General features: G+C 40.1%; 3 protein-coding genes and 1 long non-coding RNA gene across 6 annotated transcripts; 1 reads left to right on the forward strand and 3 right to left on the reverse strand.

The window, feature by feature from the left end:
- Positions 1 to 5,312: 5,312 nt before the first annotated feature.
- LOC148767345 (uncharacterized) lies at positions 5,313 to 6,854 on the reverse strand. Its single transcript, XR_016033916.1, has 3 exons — positions 6,713 to 6,854; positions 6,469 to 6,551; positions 5,313 to 6,357 (listed from the first exon to the last, which is right to left on the reverse strand). It is a non-coding gene; the product is annotated as an uncharacterized LOC148767345 (long non-coding RNA).
- Positions 5,543 to 8,558, forward strand: LOC105970900 (putative pectinesterase/pectinesterase inhibitor 54). The gene is made up of 3 exons (XM_012995716.2): positions 5,543 to 5,864; positions 5,958 to 6,557; positions 6,706 to 8,558. Exons 1-3 carry the CDS (start codon positions 5,543 to 5,545, stop codon positions 7,401 to 7,403), a joined length of 1,620 nt encoding a protein of 539 aa, XP_012851170.1. The 3' UTR covers positions 7,404 to 8,558.
- Positions 7,651 to 16,078, reverse strand: LOC105970903 (1-phosphatidylinositol-3-phosphate 5-kinase FAB1B). Of its 2 annotated transcripts, none has more exons than XM_012995719.2 (12): positions 15,748 to 16,078; positions 14,675 to 15,332; positions 13,731 to 14,453; positions 13,063 to 13,216; positions 12,617 to 12,961; positions 11,291 to 12,061; positions 10,886 to 11,217; positions 10,523 to 10,646; positions 10,298 to 10,438; positions 8,635 to 10,140; positions 8,273 to 8,539; positions 7,651 to 8,165 (listed from the first exon to the last, which is right to left on the reverse strand). In XM_012995719.2, exons 2-12 carry the CDS (start codon positions 15,253 to 15,255, stop codon positions 7,851 to 7,853), a joined length of 5,259 nt encoding a protein of 1,752 aa, XP_012851173.2. In that variant the 5' UTR covers positions 15,256 to 15,332; positions 15,748 to 16,078; the 3' UTR covers positions 7,651 to 7,850. The 2 variants fall into 2 exon arrangements, with proteins under 2 accessions (XP_012851173.2, XP_012851174.2); XM_012995720.2 differs by having other exon boundaries at positions 14,675 to 15,187; positions 15,748 to 16,069.
- A 1,721-nt stretch (positions 16,079 to 17,799) lies between these two features.
- Positions 17,800 to 21,759, reverse strand: LOC105970982 (RING/FYVE/PHD-type zinc finger family protein). Of its 2 annotated transcripts, none has more exons than XM_012995824.2 (5): positions 21,456 to 21,759; positions 19,940 to 20,839; positions 19,580 to 19,780; positions 19,056 to 19,251; positions 17,800 to 18,179 (listed from the first exon to the last, which is right to left on the reverse strand). In XM_012995824.2, the coding sequence occupies exons 2-5, from the start codon at positions 20,789 to 20,791 to the stop codon at positions 17,995 to 17,997; spliced, it is 1,434 nt and encodes a 477-aa protein (XP_012851278.1). In that variant the 5' UTR covers positions 20,792 to 20,839; positions 21,456 to 21,759; the 3' UTR covers positions 17,800 to 17,994. The 2 variants fall into 2 exon arrangements, with proteins under 2 accessions (XP_012851278.1, XP_088679953.1); XM_088823827.1 differs by having other exon boundaries at positions 19,940 to 20,784; positions 21,456 to 21,676.
- Positions 21,760 to 21,883: the final 124 nt, after the last annotated feature.

The following is a 21,883-nucleotide window of genomic DNA, read 5'->3' on the forward strand; positions in this document are numbered from 1 at the left end:
ACTTTATATTTCACATGCATAACATATAACAAAAAATACTTGGGTACATCTTTTTTAGATACATTTATCAACAAAGAATATATAGATCACATATATTTTATGTGATTTATCAACAGAGAATGTATAAATCACACGGTTAGCCTGGTATAGTTTACATCTCTCGTATGATTTGCAAGTTATTATACGAGACTGCAGATTTACCAAATTCGCCTATATAATTAGTTAGGTATTCCTTCATTAGGGGAAAAAAATTGACACCTGACAATTGAGGTAACTATATATGTTACCCCCTTAATCGGTGATATCGGTAATGACTCGAGTGTGGCCGAGTCATGACCGATAAAGGGTGCCAAGTGGGGATTGGCACAAGGCAGCCACACAACCGGCCAATGAGTGGTCGGGCGTTCGGCCAATGAGTGGTCGAGTGATCGGCAAGCATTCGGGGTGTTTGACCGAGAAAGCAAGGATTGGCTTGGTTCAAGTGGGAACGGTGATCGATAGTACTTATGGCTGGCACGGGCGTTGCTCGGCAGCAAAGACGGACAAAGCGTATGCAATAATCGGCATGCGGCCGATAACGTGGGCAAACGAACGTTCGAGGGAAATTGACCACGACTTGACAAGTGTGGGCAAAATTGGCAAGGCAAGCAAGGCAGCCCGATGAGCGGGCGTGCCGATGACCGTGTGGGCAAAGAACTGGCAAGTAATCGGTAAAGGGAAGCAAAAGTGCGGAAAAGGCAAGGCAGATGGGCTGCCTAGCAACCGGCCGGGCTGTTTGGGCCGTTTGGCGCGCGTTCGCGGGCTCGATCAAGTTGGGCTTCGGAAATCAGCCTTGTGGGCGGATTTGAGGAAGTTATGGAGCGGTTGAGGCCTGAAAATGCAAGAAAACTGCCCCTTATTACTTGTAATAGTTAGCCAAGTGTCATGTTTGTATGCTGCCATGTGTCCTTAGGTAGTTTTGTGTGAAAACTACCTTTTCCTTGTATTTATTTGGCTATGAGTGCACAAATCCGAGGTATCTAGCATATGGGAGTTCATATTGCAATTGTTGGGCAATTCTGAGTGAGGATTTTGTGTGTGCACCTTAGTCTCCTTTGTATTCATTGTGGGAATTAATATAAAGGTTGGGCATTGCCCGTAAACGTGCTTGTGTGTTTGATTTCCGCTGCATACTCTTGTATTCGTTTACGTGGCTGAAAAGACTTGTGTTTGTGCGTGTTTGTGCGAAGAAAATCGTGAGGAAGGCTGACTGATTTGGTGGGCAAATCAGGCCGTACGGGCGGAAAATTTCGGTGATAAATTAACCCCTGTAACAGTTGGTATCAGAGCCCGGTTCAAGGGTTCTGAAAGTGTTGCTGTTCGGCATGGCTGAAGATTCTGGATCTTCGACAAATCCAAATCCTACTCGTGTGATGATGCTAGAGATGGAATCAAGGCTGCAACGTCTTGAAGCCTTGGTTGGGCCGCCCCTAGATCCAACGGATCCACCAATCTTGCAAAGGCTCGCTGATGGGAAGCGAGAAATCGATCGCTTAGCAAGATCGTTGGACGATCTGCCTCAATTTGTGGAGGGCAGATTCACGTCCGTTGCGGAGGAGATGGGACTCCTCATTGATGCCGTTGAGATGAAGCTTGATGGGATGCTTACTGATTTGACGGTGCTTAAGAGGGCTGTTCGTAATGAAGGCTCGAGTTCTGAGGGCAGAACATCGGGATCCAAGGTTCGTGTGCCGGAACCGACTGCGTTTGATGGTGTACGCAGCGCCAAAGAAGTTGAAAACTTCGTGTGGGATATGGAGAATTACTTCGAGGCAGCAAAGGTTCCGGATCGCGAGAAAGTTACCATTACAAGTATGTATCTTGTGGGCGATGCAAAGTTGTGGTGGCGTGCTCGTTTGTCAGACGATGCAAGTGCTAACCGAGTCAAGATCGAGACTTGGGAGGTGCTGAAACGGGAGTTGAAAGAGCAATTCCTACCTTGCAACGTGGGCTGGATTGCAAGGGAATCCCTTCGGCAATTGAAGCACAAGGGAGCCGTGAGGGAGTATGTCAAGGAATTCAGTTCTCTGCTCCTTGACATACGTGACATGTCCGATGAAGATAAGTTATTCAACTTCATGGCTGGATTGCAGCCATGGGCCCAAACCGAGTTGCGGAGACAAGGTGTGAAGGATCTGCCAAGTGCTATCTCGGCAGCGGACCGACTTGTCGATTACAAGGTGATGGGGGCCGATGATTCCGATAAGGAAGGCTCGAAGAGGGATAAATCCAAGGGGAAGAAGTTCGGTGGCAAGGGTGGCCGAAATTGGAAGCAAAAAGAAAGCGGTGATGGCGAGGGATCCACGGTGCATGCCAAGACCGGTGGACAGCCCGTCGTCAATAAACAAAACCGTGGCTGTTTCCTATGTGATGGCAACCACCGAATGAGGGATTGTCCGAAGAGGAGCAAATTGAATGCTTTGATGCGGGAGTCGGATAGTGAGGAGTCGGACGAGACGAGGAGTGCGAATCCGATTCAGTTGTTGAGTGCTTTGGTCGTGGACAAGGCACCCAACGGCACCAAGGGCCTGATGTATGCCACGGTGCTGATCAATGGCAAAGAGGTGAAGGCTATGGTTGATTCGGGAGCAACTCATAACTTCGTTGCCGAGAGAGAAGTCAAGAAGCTGGGCTTGACTCTCTCAAAACATGCAAGTCAAGTAAAGGCTGTAAATTCAGAGGCGGGGCCGGTGAGAGGCAGAACCGATGTCGATCTAGTGATCGGTTCTTGGAAAGGGCAGTGCGGACTGACTGCCGTACCACTTGATGATTTCGATGTGATATTGGGGCAAGAGTTCCTACTTGCTGCCAAGGCTGCGGTGATACCGTTTCTCGGAGGATTGATGATTATGCACGATGAGCGTCCATGCTTCGTCGAATGCTCGTACGTGACGAAAGCAAAGGCGGGAAAGAGACCGGTGAAAATGTTGGCTGCGGTGCAATTGGAGGCAGAATCGAACGACGAGGAGTCATCGAGCCTAATTGCAGCCGTTGGAAACAAGACGGTGAATTCTCGGGCTGGTTTGCTTGTACGTGCATTGCCGAGGAATGAGTCATGGGCAGAAGGCAAGTTGAGGTATTCATTTGGGCTTATGAATGGGCATTGTGGCCTTACTTTTGTTCCAAGTTGCTGCCGTGCGTGGCACAACTCGTGGGTTCGAAATGTGGTATTCTCTGAATTTCTGTGGCATGTTGGGTTTTTCGTGGGCTGGTTTCTGTTGTGGATGAAATGGAAGCCGGTGGTTTTCGTGGGCTGGAAGTCTCCTTTCTCGATCGGGGTGGCAATCGAGATAAAATACTAGTTGTGCCAAAAACTAGTATTTTCACTTGTGATCGGGTGCTGCCGTTTGAACGTGGTTGGCGTTCGTTTTTCCGAGGGCTGAGAGAATTTGTGGGAAATTCGTGGGATCAGACTTGGGATATTTTGGGTTTCGATGAGGTGCTAGTGCTCAAGCACAATCGAAGACGGTGGCAAGACAAGTGGAAAGCTGAAGCCGATGGTTGCGGTTCGACGAGGGCGTCGAACACCGTTGGTGGGGGAGGTCTGTTACCCCCTTAATCGGTGATATCGGTAATGACTCGAGTGTGGCCGAGTCATGACCGATAAAGGGTGCCAAGTGGGGATTGGCACAAGGCAGCCACACAACCGGCCAATGAGTGGTCGGGCGTTCGGCCAATGAGTGGTCGAGTGATCGGCAAGCATTCGGGGTGTTTGACCGAGAAAGCAAGGATTGGCTTGGTTCAAGTGGGAACGGTGATCGATAGTACTTATGGCTGGCACGGGCGTTGCTCGGCAGCAAAGACGGACAAAGCGTATGCAATAATCGGCATGCGGCCGATAACGTGGGCAAACGAACGTTCGAGGGAAATTGACCACGACTTGACAAGTGTGGGCAAAATTGGCAAGGCAAGCAAGGCAGCCCGATGAGCGGGCGTGCCGATGACCGTGTGGGCAAAGAACTGGCAAGTAATCGGTAAAGGGAAGCAAAAGTGCGGAAAAGGCAAGGCAGATGGGCTGCCTAGCAACCGGCCGGGCTGTTTGGGCCGTTTGGCGCGCGTTCGCGGGCTCGATCAAGTTGGGCTTCGGAAATCAGCCTTGTGGGCGGATTTGAGGAAGTTATGGAGCGGTTGAGGCCTGAAAATGCAAGAAAACTGCCCCTTATTACTTGTAATAGTTAGCCAAGTGTCATGTTTGTATGCTGCCATGTGTCCTTAGGTAGTTTTGTGTGAAAACTACCTTTTCCTTGTATTTATTTGGCTATGAGTGCACAAATCCGAGGTATCTAGCATATGGGAGTTCATATTGCAATTGTTGGGCAATTCTGAGTGAGGATTTTGTGTGTGCACCTTAGTCTCCTTTGTATTCATTGTGGGAATTAATATAAAGGTTGGGCATTGCCCGTAAACGTGCTTGTGTGTTTGATTTCCGCTGCATACTCTTGTATTCGTTTACGTGGCTGAAAAGACTTGTGTTTGTGCGTGTTTGTGCGAAGAAAATCGTGAGGAAGGCTGACTGATTTGGTGGGCAAATCAGGCCGTACGGGCGGAAAATTTCGGTGATAAATTAACCCCTGTAACAATATATGTCAACGAACACACCCCCAAAGAAATAAATAAATAAATAAACCATACCACATAGAGACTTTTACACTTAGGGGCATGCACACGTCGTACAATAGTTAAAGAAACACAGTTGGGCTGCCCTCTTATATTATTTGTTGTTGTAAGAGTTCAATGCATAAAATGAATAATTAATTTTATTTTTTAATTTTAATTATTACCAAACATGAGAAATAAAAAATACTTTGTAACCAATTAATGTTAAGATAATCTTGTTAAACGGCAAATAAATGGCACAAGAGAGCAATGTTGCTCAAAGAAGGGCAATCAGTGTAACAATTAGGTATGAAGATAAGTACCACTATTCAGTATAATAAAGGCCTCGTTTGGTTGGGGAGATTATTCATTGTTAACTAACTAATTTGACTTAGTTTGATGTTTAGTATCTCAATAATTTGTCGGATCGACTGGCAAATATTTTGTTATCATAACTTATCTTGCATTCCAGACATAGTTTCTATTAGATGTTCCAAGATCCAAGAATATAACAGGGTTTCATTAGATTATTTAATTTTATCTTGACCAATCTTATATCGGCAACTAACGAGGCCTTAAAGGATGGATTAGCGTAATAAATTAAAGATTAATACAGCGAAGTAATTAGCTCTAGGTCCAGGTTTTGGTCACCAACAACTAAGCAAGGACAAAAGGCATAGCCCCACACACACACACATATATATATATACATACGTGTTATTATTTTTATACAAGATCAAGAAATTGACCTTCAAAAAAAGTTAAATAATCCGTTAAATAATAAATAAATACCCCTATATATATACCTAACTATCTATAAGCATCATTTACACCAATTTCATCAACTACTTATACATAATTTTCTTTGACCAGCCAAATAAAATAAAATTATTTTTTTGTAACCCTAATGGGAACACCAAAATACATTGTTCTTTGGGTATTATTAGCAATATCAACATCTAATTTCTCCACAATTTGCTTGGCAAAAAAGGGTAGTAGTACTAATTTTGAAGAGAATGTGAGAACTCAATGTGGTTTCACAAGATATCCAACGTTGTGCGTCCAAACCCTAACAGGGTCGGGCTCACTTAATCCAAACGTTGATTTCTTGTCTGTTCTTATTAACAAGACTATGTTCGAAACGAAAATCCCTAGTTTTAGTTCCAATTTTCAGATACTCAGCTCCCATTTCGTTTCTCCTCAAGCTCAACAAGCCCGTTTCGCCATGGGTACGTTTACGTAACCGATTTAATTTTTCTAATGATCGTGTCTAATTTTGTAATTCGTCTATATATATTTTGACAATTTTATTTTTGTATTAGATTATTGCGACGAATTGATGAGCATGTCGATGAAAAGACTAAACCAGGCAATGGAAGCGCTACAAAAGCCGTCGCCGGAAAAGCAGAAGGTGGATATTCAGACGTACCTGAGCGCCGTTTTGACTTTCCAGCAAACGTGCAAAGATTCCGTTGAGGATCATATCACTTCAAATGTTTATATGAGTGAAATGTATAAGAAGATGGACCGTCTTTCTGAACTGTGCAGCAACACTTTGGCCCTGGCGAATAGAATCACTGGGAATATTCCGGCGATTCGCCGGAATCTTCTTACAGGGGACGGTTATAATTTCCCGGGTTGGTTGTCGGCCGGCGACAGAAAATTGCTTCAGAGTACGAAAATAAAAGCGAATGCTGTTGTTGCGAAAGATGGGAGCGGCGACTACAAGACGGTGACGGAGGCGATACAGGCGGCGAGTGGTGGCAGATTCGTAATATATGTGAAATCGGGGACTTATAATGAGAAGATTAACACTAATAAGGATGGGATTACCTTAATCGGCGACGGAAAATACTCCACTGTTATCACTGCCAGTAGTAGTGTTGGCAAGGGCTCTACACTTCGAGGCTCTGCAACTTTTAGTACGATATTTTGTTAAATTATAAATTTTATTTTTGATATATATATATATATATATATATATATATATATATATATATATATATATATATATTATTAAGTCGGAAAATTAACTGGATCGAATTATAATAATATATATAATTTCATCAGCAATTACCGGCGATGGCTTCATAGCTCGGGACATTGGATTTCAGAATACGGCGGGGCCGCAGGCGGAGCAGGCGGTGGCGCTGACCGTCGTCTCCGACCATTCAGTGCTGTACAGGTGCAGCGTCGCGGGATACCAGGACACGCTCTACGCACTCTCCTTCCGCCAATTCTACCGCGAGTGCGACATATACGGCACCGTCGATTTCATTTTCGGCAACGCCGCCGCCGTGTTCCAGAGCTGCAACATTGTCCTCCGCCGCCCCCGCAGCGGCGGCGCCTACAACGTGATCCTGGCCAACGGCCGCTCAGATCCGGGACAGAACACCGGATTCTCCGTCCAGAACTGTAAGATCTCAATCGGATCGGATTTCTCCGCCGTGAAAAACTCGTACAAATCGTACCTAGGGCGGCCGTGGAAGCAGTATTCCAGAGCGGTGGTGATGCAGTCGAATATCGACGGTGCGATTTCGCCGCGGGGGTGGGTTGAGTGGCCTGGCGCCGCCGGATCTACTTACAAAACGCTGTATTTTGCCGAATACGAGAATATGGGCGCCGGCGGCGGAAATTCCGGCAGGGTGAACTGGCCGGGATTTCGTGTGATTATGACGGCGGAGGCTGAGAAATTCACTGTTGGAAACTTCATTGGTGGGAATTCGTGGTTGCCTTCCACAGGCGTAACGTTCACTTCCGGCCTCTAAGGATTTTATTATTAATTCGAAACGATTTTTTCGCAATTTAAAGCTAAAAAAAATTGTGATTAATTTAATTTACACGAATTTTTATGAGCATTTTAATTTAAATATTCGAAAGGAATTATATTCAATCTTATTGTAAATATTAATGATGTTTAATTTGAGTAAGTTCATAAGCTCTTCAAAGATATTTAATTTTTTTTTTAAATCATAATCTCCCTAAATAATTAGATGTTACAATGTTATATCACTATTTTTATATAAAAAGATGTCATTTCAGCATTAACAATCTCTTTTAGTTTGATGATTTCAATTATATCGTATATTAGCTTTACTGAAGGTCAAAATGGATGCAGGATGAAGAACCTATAGAAGAAGAAGAACAACAACAACAACAATTAACCAAAAGAAAGAAAAATTTACATGTACAAGCCTGAAAGTTTGTGCCCATCATTATGGGGAAACCCGATCCTGCAAGTTTTCTTCACACGAGCCACTCGGAGGAATCGTCGACGAAGAAGGCCATTGATCTGGAACCATTAGAAAATAAGCAGACATTGCTTTCCTAAACCTTTTCTTGTATTGTACCGGAGAGATTACTGTGGGTGACGCATTTTTGGGCCCACCTAAAATACCCGATGCCTTCACCCAAGTCTCGAGATGCTTGTCCCACGTATACTGCCTCATAAAATCAATAATCCCCATCACCAGCTCATGTTTTTCTTCATCCACGCCAACAAGCAACGAGTAATCCATTACATCTATTGACTGTCAAAAAATGTCCATGAAAAAAAAACAATTTCAGTTTATATTATGATCAAAAAAGATCTTGAAATGGAAAAAAAGAACTGTATAAAGTTCCATTCGAAGCTTACTGCAAGAAATGAAGTGTCGTTCCACACGGCTCTCTCTAAGAGACGTTTTGCCTTAGTTCCCAAGAAAATAGGAGAAGTTGGCATAGCCTCTATCAGATTCTGATCGAGCAGAACTTTATTACTTCCACTTGAATCTGGATTGTACCGTGATCTAGAAGACCCTTTGAGGTCGTATAGTCGAGTTATATTTCGCCTGAATAGAAGATTCTCCATTACCAACACATCCATTTTCGTTTCTTTTCCTCCTTTGAGATGCTTCGATGTCACCTTCATTGCCAAACCACCACCAAAAGATGAGCCAACAAACAGATATATATCTATAACACAATAATTCCATATTGTAAGTTGACAAGAACTAATACCTGATAAATGCCGAAGATCTTTGCAAGGCAAGTGGGACATCCACTATTTATCGAATCGGTTAGGTACTTGAAATACGATGGTGCAAACTTAATAAACGACTCTAGCTCAGTCTTTGTAACTTGTTTGATTATAAATCTGTCATCTAATGTTTTGGCAAAATAGACGTTGCTTTTACCACCCTGTGCACCCCACTTTTTACAGCGACCAAGAGAGCGGATGTAATCCAACTCACTCACACAGCAGTTTCTTCTCAATGCCTCAAACTGCTTTGAACAATAACAAGTCACGGTGTACTTCACCTTCCCTAAAGGATCGTCATCTGAGAAAGTTACTCTGGCATGCAAAGCATTTTGAATTAGAATAGGGTCCAAACCAGAGAAACTCCGAGAGCCAGATGACAAGATGCTCTCATCATCAGAAGCAAGACTCCTTAGGGATTCAGTGGGCGAGTCTTCAAAAGTATGAAGAGAAAGTAAATTAAACGAGTCCAATATTGAGAACGAAGGTGAGGAAATCAAAGAATATTCTTTCTGGCTTTCAGGTTCCTCTGACATGATTTTTTGATAATATGGCGAGGCCAGTGTATATGCAATGATGCTTGTATCCTGATCTTCGTAAATTGGCACAATAGTGTTGCAGGAAGACATAGGTAGAAGTAGACGAGCACCACCCTGATGTAACAGTTCTCTCAATGATGATATATAAAAAGGATTGTGCTCGTTAATCTTGCGAAGCTTCTGTGCGTTTGTTGAATAGTTCTTGTTGAATGACCGATACAAAGTTGAAAAGGGAATCCTCAGCCAGCTACTTGGATTTTCCATATCGTTAGGCCCTCTTGCAGGCAATGGAGAGCGTAAAGGGTAAGAATCTTTAGCCACAAATCTATCGTTTACAGATTCTGCCGCTGTTGAATTAATGCCAGAAGAAGACTCAGTGGGCCTGTCTTTAGAAGCTTCGGTTCCTGGCTCGTGATTCCCTGTCCATGCAGCATCTAAATTATCAGGTACATTTTCCATCACGTGGAACTGCCCCTCTGATTGAACCCTTCGCACCGTTTTCCCGAATTCAGGAATGTCGGCTTGGTTACTCAAATCAGTGCCAGAAGAATGATGATGGCTGGTACCTTGTTTACTGCTCAAGGTCCGATTAATGTCTGCTCCTTTATGGATTCCAATAGGAGAGTTGATCGGACTAGGTTCTACATCAGTTAGGAGAGTACTATTGTCAGGCATCATATTTACAAGAGAAGGATTCCAGCTACTGAACCCTCTCCCAGATCTGGAAACGATATCCATCTCAGCACGTTTCTCCTTAGAGCTGATAGGCTTCTCCTTCAATATTACACTGCTCGATCTTAGAATATTAGATCCTGAAACATGGATGAAGCGCTGGTCCCAGACGTAAGAATGAAAGATTAACTGCCTTTTTAGTCTGTTGATCTCAAGAATATCAATCTCTGGCTGGCCAGATTTTACTTTATCTTTCGAAATGCACTGCAATGATTCCTGAAAAAAAAAAAAGGAAAAAGAAATTTTAATTTTTGTAGCAGTAACGATGCAATCGACATTTCGGAAGGTAGTTATCATTTATCTAATGTATGTTGCACATAAAGAAACAGTCTGAATTGAGAGAAGAGGAAAACTAATCTTAAGAAAAAATCACCTCAAATTCCTTTTTCTCCTTCTGAAGCATCAGCTCCAGTTCTGCAATCTGTTGAGAAGATTCCATTGCTTTCGTCTTGTCTGAAATCTGATGAAGTACTTCCAACGCCTCATTGAAAAGGAGATCCGCTCTGCTGCAGACCTACAGTTATATTGAACCAAGCCCATGAGATTCGTAAAAACAGAATTCAGGAGAAGAATAAGCAGGTTGTCTGTACAGTATTACCTCGTCATATTCTTTCTGCATCCATTCCTCTTTGTAATAGTTAAATTCAAGCTTTAGGGGTGGAAGATACACAGAATTAACAATGATTGGAGCATACCGGAAACATGCAACCATCCTCCCAAAGCTGCACATAACGCACGCACATAACCATGTAAGAGAAGGTAAAACAAACTAACAGCACCATTTGAATCTTGGAAGATAGCTGTGGCACAAGAAATGAAGTATAAGCTATGACTTCAAATTGGAACTAAAGAGTATACATGATATTCTAATTACATTTGAGACATAGTGATTATCATAAAGACCCCCCCCCCCCCCCCCCCCCCCCCCCGAACACACACACACAAAAACAAAAGAGCATACCCATAAAATCTAAGGCAATCTCTATGAAGGGAATGACCACAGCTGGCAACCCTGCTTGCAGCAGCATGGTTTGAAAAGCTGAGTTCCAGAAATTTTCCAAAAGATAAACCCCAGGCAGCATCTGACATCACAACTCTTTTTGTGGCAGGAGGAAAACCATTCGTCCTTCGACATCGTAAGCATCGATGCCACATCCAAATTTTTCCTTCCTTCTCACCTGGCAAAAGGAACTCTTCAAGCTTTTTTACAGAAATCGTGAGGCTACCTTCTTGATGAGTATAACAATGAACATGTGCTTCTGATGGCATCTCGCATGAGCGACAGCGGTAGCCCTGCCAAAAATTTCACAAATCAATGTCTGAAATCTTTTATTAGTTGAATGAACATCCATACGAGATTATATACCTGATCAAACAAATGGTCCCGAAGATATCGACCCAAAGGTTTATCCAAACTTCCATAATATTTTATTCGAAAGAGTTGAGCACGCTCGCATACACTTCCTTTCCACACACACCTTGTCGAAAGAGAGATCAAAATGCTCAGATGATCAGATGGTGAGGGAGGAAACTCTTCATTCAATTCCAAAAGGTGATCGGTGTTATGTTGTTCCAGAGGTACCAACTCAGAACTGTCCAAATTTGAAGGTAATTTATCTCCGCCAGGAGATAAACTGAAGCCTTGTCCTGAAGCTTCAGACTCAAAAAATTGGTTCTGATCTAATTTATTATTTCCTTCCACTTCATCAAGATAACCCAATATTTTAGCAACACAACTTCCACTGGGACCTGTGCAGTCAGTACCTGAACTGGTAACATCCACACTTTTGAGTTCAGATTCGCTATTTGGAGCAATAGAACCTTCAGAAGGAATGGGGTCTGAGTGCTCAAAGTCGTTTGTAGACTGAAATGCTTGTCTGAGATGTTGTTGCGCTTCAGGCTTGTCAGGGGAAGGAGCACTGTATCCAGGTACCGTAGAGATTGACCGGTCAATGCCTGCGGGCTTACCAGGCAGTGCAACTTTTATTGGGGACGTCAAAGGGAGTTGTAGCATAGAAGCACCTTCATCAGCAAGAAATGAGGTCTCTAGTGCTAAGTGATAAGCAGCAAAAACACCATAATGAACTACGTGCTTAACTTTTTTCAGCTCATCCACACTGGCACCCTTGAGGAGAATCTGATGCAAAAATAAACAAAATTGACAGTCAACTGAAAAGCGAGTCTAAGGTAACTACTTAAGTGGATTTGTCTAATAAATGAAGAAGATTAATTAAATTGCACCCCCAATTAGCCAGTAGAGACAATTTTGACAATTCATCTTTATTTTCCAGAAATAAACAATCAGATTCATCCACATGTTAGCAAAAAATTGCTCACTGGACTTGCATTTCCCATTCAAATTTCAATAACAAAAGTCTAACATACTATCTTAGTATATTTAGATCACATAGTTGCTATGATTTTTACTCTAAACAAAAATATAAAAATAATCCAAATATTGCATTATTGTGAACACTCGTAATTTCAATATTTTAAAAAGGTATGTTCGATATAATTTACCGAGAGTACTAAAAGAAAGCGTTGTTTTTGTGTGGCACACTAAGAATTCGGGTGTCCACGAAACTTGCCATAGATAAACTCAGAAAGATGTTTTCCCGTTTCAGATATTGCTCTATTGTCTAATACTCAAAAGAAGCTGGGTTTGTAATCCAGTAAAGTCTCTTAGACTTACAGTACATCCCAATGGACGAGGGCAACCTTCAAAAAACATCAGCGTCTTCGTTAACTTTTTTCCGCCTTGGCCAGCAGTGCCAGTATCTTCCAGAAACTTCTCCACATGAAACGAGTCACAATATCCTAGTTTTGGAGCAGAAAGATTGTCAATTGATTGAACTATTTGTGCACCAGTGCAGCGAGCTATACGCTCTAAAAGTGGTCTCTTAATGTTTAGAACCAGAGATATGTTCTTTTCAAGAAGATATTCTTGTGCATGTCTAGAAACTGATTTTTCCACCAAAAGAATATTTGGGTGATGTGCATCAATTTTTGTAACAGCCATTTTCAAATGGTCCTTTTCCTGCAACAGCAAAAACACCAGGAAACGCTTGTGAGAACAATAGACAATTAATAAAAACCTTGGAAAGTATAGAGTTCAGTTACTTCAGTCACAGTAACAACCTGTTGTAGTAATGTATCAAAACTCGATAAGTGGTTAGCAACCCGTTGGTACTCCAGTGCACCACCAAGCAGTAGCAGTCGTGCTTTATCAACTTTTGTAGCCATTCGTCGATGTGCTATATTTTTCTTGCAAACAACACCTTTAGCCACCGTACTAGTGAGAAAACAGTGAGAATCTCATCAGAATTGTGAAATACTATACGGCACCAAAAGAGCACACATGAAATGAGGAATGCATGATCTAGACCATCTTGTGACAGGACTTGGATCTTAACCATCTACATCCTCAATCTCGAATTCAAAATAAAAAGTTTCCGGTCCTTTAACGTTAAATATGCTAAAAGAATGCGGGCCACCAAATTAAAACAATTTACTGCAAGCAATCTGGCAGCATAGAAGTAAATGATAGTGCCACTTTTAAGTTTAATGTAGAAAGTCTAATACAAACTGGATCAACTATAACCATTAACCACTATCAATCATTCACATTAAAAAACAATGTCCTTAGTGTGAAAACAGTAATGACAATCAAACAAAGAAATACTCTAAATTTCTGGAGTGACAGAGCAAACTGATACGTTTCCACTTCTACATCATGTTTAGTTATATAGGTCGAACCATGTTTTCAATTTAAAAATGAATAGATGTGCAATGTAAAATAAATATACCTCTCATTTCGACGCCCACAAGGTATGCACTTAACTTTAACATATCCACCAGGATCCATTCCCCCACCCCTGCTTGTGTCTGGCTTTAGAAGAGTAGCAGCTTCCCAGGACAATGTCGTAATGATATCCAACCAATTTGCATGCTCACTGGCAGGCAGGTTCTCAGCATTCAAAAGTTGAGTTATCAGAGCTCTGAAATGCCCGTCAACAACTCCTTTCATGGCATTCCGGTGTTCCTCGTTTGATCTATCCCTACTTCGACACTCCCCAAAGGAAAAGCTGCTAGAGCGTAGATAACCCCACTCTCCTGTGGCATCTTCGCCATCATCATCATCGTCGTCAGATATAAGGGCTTCCTTCTCATCCTCATCATCTTCAGGCTCTGGTGGCAGCCAGATAAGAACGTTGTTTTCGTAATCCATAGCTTCAACATCCGCACCATGCAGCTCATTTAAAGGAGGTGATGAAGATTGAACATGATTCTCCAGTAGATGTGTTTCTTCACCAAGCGTTGTTGCATAGTCAAATCTTTGTGTGTCAATGTTTTCAGGCAAATTACAAGTTGGGTGTGTATTTTCCTCATTAGAGTGTACTTCATGTGGATCATAGATGTGATCAATCTGACAATAGTTGATAGGACCGTAGCCCATGTCAGAAGGACTTGGTGGAGTGGCCTCAGAATGTGATCTGCATACAGAGTATTCGTCCTCCTCTTCATCACTCCTGGAGGAGTTATTACAGTAGAGGAATTCAGAAAAGGGAATGGGACTGTCAGTGTTCGAGCATTAACCTCTCGATATTATTATTTCTTTGAGATGCTCAAAATTTAACAACGACATCATAGAAAATGCTAGACCAGAAAATCGTAAAAGATATTTTGGAAAAGTAACAGTATATATTTCATCCTCACATGCGAAAAAATGAAGATAACTTTCATAAAATACCTGCTGCAAGATTCAAACTGCTCACTCAAAGCCTCCCTTGCATCAAGGCAATCAACTTTTCTGGGGCTCCTTATATGTTCTTTCTCTCCCGACACCGAATCCATCTCTTCGGACTGACAAGGGCTCTTAGAAACGTGCTGGAAAGGCCCTGTAGAACATCGAGATGAACCAGCACTACTGCAACTAGATTGAGGAGTGCTCACCAAACTCGCCGACGAGGGAGATGGACCGAGTCCAGAACTTGATGCAAACATCACATTATCACGAGTATCTGAATGTTGCTTGAAGCAGTAATTACAAACCCTAATCTTATCCCCATCCCCACTCCCATTCTTTGGCTCGTCAGAAAGAGCTGAGATAGTGTTTGTGGTGCACCTAGAACAGAAAACCCGCCCACACAGCCGACAATGGTGCTTGCGGTTGAAAACATTGAAGTGCGAATCGCACTCGTAACAAACTATGCAGCTCTCATCTGGCATCCAGAAATCTCTTGACATGTTTGCAGGCTTTGCCCTGCTTGGAATCCATGATTTCACTAAGTCAATAATCTCGGACAATTTTTTACTATCGGCACTGCCCATGAACGCATATAAATATCAATGCTCATGGTTACGGATCAATCATCACCCCCACCCTGCCTGACTAGCTACAGAATTTCCTAAAACATCATAAAGGGGCAAAATGAAGAAAAAAATCTATAACGAAATAAAAGGACGTAACAGAAAATCTTACACACTGAATCCAAATTAAGAATCACATAAAATCAACAAAATCGACGAATTAGCTACATACGGAAACATTTACACCGAACCAATAAAGTAGAACAGAATCAAACCACTGAAACTATCAAAATTGGAAAACCAACAAGCTAAATGATTTTTAGCGGCAACAAGCAATAAATGCAAGTGGACCAAAAAATAAGAGAATTAACACTTTCTAACAATTGCAGTTGCCGCTGATTTATGAGGCGACGATAAAGCGAGAGAAATCACAAACCAACGCAAACAATTTCATTCATAGGAAAATGCACAACAATTAAAAAAAAACAAAATCCACAAAACAAATCGAAGTACCTTTGTTGCGAAACCTAACGGAACTGTATTGAACTAAATCAAGTACGCCGCAACTCAATCCAGCCAAACTCTTCACCTAAATTGAAAAAGAAAAAAAACTGAAACACAGATTATTGTGCTTGAAAAAAAAAATGCGAATAACTGAATGAAGAATTTGTGGTCCAGTGGAGGATCAAAAAACAGAAAAGGGAAAAGGAGAAAAAATGAAGAGAAGTTTGGGCTGAGAAATTTGGCGGGTTGTGTGCGCCTGAAAGAAGGTAAGTGCGAGGGTCACGAAAATGGTATGAGTGCTGCTATTGAGACAGCTGAAAGGGAAAGTGACGAATACTTTAATTAATTTATCGAATTTCTTTGTTTTTTGTGTTTTGTTTTTTATTTCTTTTTTACCTCCACATAGAATTTCAAATATAAGTAACTTACCAAAATTTGGAAAAGAAAAAAAGAAAAGATATTCAATTTTTATAGGAAGTTTTATTTTACACTTAAACTTCTATAAATTAATACAGTATAAACTAATAAATTTGTATTAATAAAATAAATTATTGTACTAAAATTTTAGTATTTTTTAATCAGGTAATTTAAGCGAGGTTATTAATTTAATATTCTCCGGCACCAAACTAAAAACATAAAAATGCAGAATGTAACTGTCATCTTAAATTAGAGTATTAAATGATTTTATGATTCCTAAGATTCCGAAGTATAACGGAGTGATTGTAACTGAGCCTTAAATGAAACATTAAATTTATTAATTATGAGTAGTTAGTTGATAAATAATTAATGAGAGGGTAAATTAGGAATTTCTTAAATTTTTTTGCTATAATATATGTATGGTTTGTTGATAACGTCATGTAATATGGGTTTGTCCGCCTTTTGCATTTCACTTTCTTGCTTGTACTACTTTTTTATAATATTATTAAAGTTTTGTAGCACCTTTAAAATACTATAAAATGAGTAAATATTAAAAAAAAAAAAATCTATAAAAAAATGAATAAATAACTGATACGTGGCAGATTTTGGAATCTTTCTGGTACGTTCATTGATTGGTACAAATTACAAACATCCGTTCTTGAATTTGCTATTGACATCAAAGAAAATATCAGTCATGCAAGTTGCAATTCATAATCATAACTTAAATAAAAAGATATTAAATTGGGGCGAACTATAAGATAAAAGTCAAACTACGGATAAAATTCTTATATTTGAATAACTACCGTCACCGTTCAACTGTCTTACGTGTTTATCCTAATAATGTCAAATTCAACATAATCTTTTAAATATCCGTTTTGTGCAATTATACAGTTGTTGATGCCCCTCAATCTGATATTTTACGAGTCAATAAACACATCTTATGACGATCCAGTTTTAAAATACAGAACTCGAATGAAATAAAACGGGTACAAATTAATGAATATTGCACATAATCTAGAATATGGTTATAATTATCGAAAAATGAGAAAAAATTTCATATTTGACCTTACCCCAAGAGTCGACCGTAATTTACAAAAAAAAAAAACCAATTACTAAAAACAAGTTCTCAAAAACCAAAAAAGAATAATAATAATAATTATTATTATTATTATAAGCCCTGTTGTTTTGACTTCTACAATAGAAGAACTGCCAAGGTTAGGAAAATAAAATTAATAATTATATATATTGTGTAATATTTTTAGTCGATAAAAGAAAATATCATACAAGGTGACTAATAAATCAGAATAACTAAATCAATCTATCCATTGAAGCAACTAAATACATGGAACTTGAAAGAAAGCAGGCCCTACGTTTTCCTTAAAGAAGATGAGAACCCCATGCAGACAAACTAATCATGTTCATTAAATAATAGCAAACAAACTTTGCTTGAAAACAACACTTTAACCAACTATATTACACAATACAATAATGCCGTAATCCCGAATCGCAGTTACGAAAGATAATCCTAATCAATCATATCAATTATCAACATTCCCAAACAAGACCTACGAAAGTCAAAACGAGGCCTAAGCCGCCTAAAATTATAATCATATTTTCATGTTCGCGTTGATAAAGTCGTCACTATTAGAACAAACCAATTATATAAAAACCTTATATACAGCTGTATGAATCCATATCCACCATATTCACATCAACCAAATAAAAGCAGCAGAAATATACACAATCCACGCAGAATAAATTTAAGTTCGGAAGAGCATTTTATCAAAGGACATGTATAAATTATTCATAGGCTTAAATAAAAAGAAACCTTGTATGGAACTAGCACCGTAATTTGGAGTGAAGTTCTCTAAGAGCAGCATATAATGGTTCAGCAGCTTTTGGTCTATCTACATTTCCCAGGAGTATATCAGCCGTTGTGAGATATGGATCGCCGTAAAAACGAAGATTCGTATCCATTCTTGTGGCGACAATGTTTCCTTCTAACGAGACACCAACAAATGCACCTGTGACATTCATATCGAAAATATACATAACACTGCTAAAAGAACATTTACGACAGTTCTTATTCCTTATTGATCATTTTATTGATAACTCATCTTACATCAAAATCAATATTTATAGCACTAGACAAATTTAATCAAGTCAATTTTGTGACTATTTACGTGGGAGTATAATAATCACTTCGAGTCAAATTTAATCAAGATGTGAATATATACTTTAAATTTTCACTTCTTCAACTTTCTAAAACTCCTTGTCGAGTTAAACTAGATAATCTTCGGAACGCTGGAGTATACTAATGGCTTTCAAATATGCATTCTATTTTGAGAAATCTAACATAAAAGAAATTAGGGCAAATTACGGCCACCCCCTGAGGTATGCTCAAATAACAAAAAAAAAACCTCATGTTTGGGTAATTACAACCACCCCCTCAACCATGTATTGTCTTACACGTCCACCTTTATGGTGTCAAACTTACCTACTGAAGGAGAGGTTTTTTCGTAAGACAATACATAGTTGAAGGGGTGGTTGTCATTATCCAAACATGAGGGGCTTTCTCATAATTTGGGCTTACCTCAGGGGGGTGGGGGTGACCGAAATTTGCCCAAAAAATTATTAAGATGTCATCTGTCATACATGTCAAAAAACACGAAAACATCACATCTGCAACACATCCATCCATCTTGTTTATCCTTGATATATATAAAGGCATGTCAAAGCAATAAACATATATCCGTACTAAAATAACAAGTTAGTTTCAGAAGTTTTCCAGATGTTGCTACTGTTAACTTTCTTATTAGCAACCCACAAACTAAAAAGTACCCATATTTCATATTGAAGCTATTTCAAATATGTTAAAAAATATAGTGAAAACATAATACCTTTGCTGCAACTATAGGTGTAGCACATGCCAGAACCTTTCTCTCCAGCTCTCAGATCTGCTTCTACAACTCTCCCAATTGGTCCAGCAGCGACACTGCAACCCGCACCAAGAGAAAAATGCATGCGACTGCAAAATGTTTTCACAGCCCTAGCATCGTGCATCACAATTATGAAATCCATGAGTTCACCTCCAAACTGCAACAATAAGCACAATTAATAAATTATACACAAGGGGAGAAGCAGAAATTGACAAAGTATGTTTTCAATTTAAACTTCCAAGTTCCAAATGAAAACATTATAAGCTGGCAGTAAAATCCATTTAAGATCAACAAAATAAGGAGTCAACATAATCTATACTTATTTTTGACCGTTTCTTGATCAATAGTGTGGAGCACAAGAATCTCACTTATGACTCAAAACTGGCTAGTACAATGCAATAAGATACTGGTTTGCAAGTTACAACCAATTCATGATAAAGGAAATGATTCAATATAAATGCCAAATCTGAAAAATTGTTCCGTACCTGGGCACCCCATCCCAAACCAACGGAAAGTATGGCAGATGGTGCGGACCACGACCCATCTGACCTTCGGGCAACAACCAAGCCAGTCCCCAGTTTGTAAGAAACTAGTGCACCAGCTTTAGCAACTGTCAAGATTGCTAAACCTCTCGCCCCTTTCATAACAGCGGCAGGGATGGACTTCTCAGGGTTTAACCTAGCTACCTGTTCAGTGTACTTCTCTAAATTTCACTTTGTATAACGACAGTAGCTTTTCAGTTAACAAGGATAGATTTTCATCCACGAAGTTAATAATAAGGAAAGCAAAAAAACAACGTTGCAATTGGAATTAAAATAAATTATATGAAAGGGTAAGAAAGGGACCTGGCAAAAGCTTCTCAATGTATTGCACGACTTGTATATTTCATGCTCCAAGGACAAACCGACAGGAAGATTCAACCACCCTCTTGAACAAGTCCAGTCCATAACATCGTGCTTTGCCACCTGTGCAGCATTACTGATGGTATTGATCAACACACCTTGCAGTGGATCAAGCCTATCATAGCACGTGTCACACACCCTCTGTGGATTCCTCTCCCTAAACTTAGCAGGTAACAAACACCTTCCTTTCGAGCAAACCCTACAAAAGATACCTCCACAAAAGCGGCAATGGTGTCTTCCTCGAGTCAGTGCAGTAAAGGGTGCATTGCACTGCATGCAAGATGTCGTAGAACTATCCGGAAGCCACTCTGGAGGTTCGGCTTCCAACACGTCTTTGTAAGCATTATAATTAGAAGCATTTGGCTCAAGAAGTGGTGGAGCACTCGGTATGTAAACTGAAGAGTGCAAGAACGTCTCTCCATTCTTTGCAGATCCAAGAAACGAAACGTTCGAGCTTGGCAATTGGGGAAGATTACTAAGACCTAAATTATCTTTATTGCGCCCAGTCAGAATTGCGAATATGCCACTCATCACGTTTTTCAAGTTCACCTCGGGCGGGCCATTTCTTGGTATAGAGGGGTAATGATCCTCACCAGAGTCATAACCTCCATCCATAATATCGTCCGGATCAGGAAGAAATGGGTATGATATTTTTTTATTCAATTCCTCTGAATCATGGTCCTCTTGCGCAGCCCATGTAGTGTCATCAAAGTCGTCTACATACGTAAATTTGTTGTTCTCCTTTTCCAGATTGGAAAGCGAGGAGTAGGAAACTTTTCCTTCTGATGCTGCCATAAATCATGACCCGCCCGATAAGACAACAAATCGTGCAAGAATAAGGACCTAGATAAAAGAAAAGAGAATAACATATAATACAGTTAACCTCTATAAATTAATGCAGTCGAGACTAGGGAAATTCTATTAATTTAGCGAATTATTAAATTATCAAGTTAATAATTTAACACGTTTTCACCGAGTCAGGACCGAGAGAAACTATTATTTAATCGATTTATCGAGGTTCTACTATATAAGAAAACATACATTTAAAACGTGAAAGGAATGTCTAGAATTCTAATGTAAGCGAAATAAAGAGATATAACTGCAGCAAAGCTAAATAAATATCAATTTACAAGTCCAATTTCTAATACGAAGTCCGTTGTTAAAACAATGGAGACGAGTACATACATCACCAAGCACAACACAGTCATGCTAAAAATAAGCCATCATAAATAAGCCAAAAATGAAATAAAAAATTAACTACGAACAAGCCTTATAACTCAATGATTAATTAAAGCAAATTACTTCAATCCATAATTCACAAGGCACGGGAGAAACATGCGATCAAAAGAAACAATATTTCCGTATTCACAGATACTAAATAACTAAAAATTAAACTACAAAATACGAGAATCAGGAACACAGTTGTGATCGAAGGGCGGAGGAGATGAGAAATTCGTACGGATGCAGCAAGGCTGGCGTACTAGGGTTTCCGGAGCTGGGCACGGGAAATCAAAAGGAAAACCAATGAATATATTCGCCAAAAATAAAAAAGGGATTTTGAATTGAATGATATTATCGGGTAATCGAGGAAAATCCGCGACGATTGAATTTTTTTTTTATTTTTTTTTTTGTTGGGGGGTTTGCCAATTTATTAGGAGGTTTTCTGATGTATCTGTTTGTGAAGAATATTCGGTGATGACCCAGCTTGAAAGGAAAGGGTCGACACGACATCGTTTCTGGTTACGCTTTTCATTACTAATTATAATTTATAATTCTTTTTTTTTTTCAATTCAATTTATATATGTCTGACTTTGATTTTTCTTTTCTTTTTGGTATTCTTCGTATTTTTAGGGCTCGTTCGGTTACCGCTATAAGGTATAGTAGGGG

The sequence above is a fragment of the Erythranthe guttata genome, chromosome 10 (assembly GCF_056151865.1).
Source record: "Erythranthe guttata isolate IM_541 chromosome 10, IM_541, whole genome shotgun sequence".
Classification (NCBI taxonomy): domain Eukaryota; kingdom Viridiplantae; phylum Streptophyta; class Magnoliopsida; order Lamiales; family Phrymaceae; genus Erythranthe; species Erythranthe guttata.

Excerpts from the sequence above, each read along its gene's own strand:
- LOC105970900 (XM_012995716.2), top strand. The coding sequence starts at position 5,543 with ATGGGAACACCAAAATACATTGTTCTTTGGGTATTATTAGCAATATCA. Across the intron at positions 5,865-5,957 it reads ACAAGCCCGTTTCGCCATGG|ATTATTGCGACGAATTGATG; the intron begins GTACGTTTACGT and ends TTTTTGTATTAG. Across the intron at positions 6,558-6,705 it reads TCGAGGCTCTGCAACTTTTA|CAATTACCGGCGATGGCTTC; the intron begins GTACGATATTTT and ends TAATTTCATCAG.
- LOC105970982 (XM_012995824.2), bottom strand. The coding sequence starts at position 20,791 with ATGGCAGCATCAGAAGGAAAAGTTTCCTACTCCTCGCTTTCCAATCTG. Across the intron at positions 19,252-19,579 it reads GTTTGGGATGGGGTGCCCAG|TTTGGAGGTGAACTCATGGA; the intron begins GTACGGAACAAT and ends TTATTGTTGCAG. Across the intron at positions 18,180-19,055 it reads CACCTATAGTTGCAGCAAAG|GTGCATTTGTTGGTGTCTCG; the intron begins GTATTATGTTTT and ends TGAATGTCACAG.
- LOC105970903 (XM_012995719.2), bottom strand. The coding sequence starts at position 15,255 with ATGGGCAGTGCCGATAGTAAAAAATTGTCCGAGATTATTGACTTAGTG. Across the intron at positions 12,062-12,616 it reads CTCGTCCATTGGGATGTACT|ATTCTCCTCAAGGGTGCCAG; the intron begins GTAAGTCTAAGA and ends TTTTTGCATCAG. Across the intron at positions 10,647-10,885 it reads GATTGCCTTAGATTTTATGG|CTTTGGGAGGATGGTTGCAT; the intron begins GTATGCTCTTTT and ends CGTTATGTGCAG.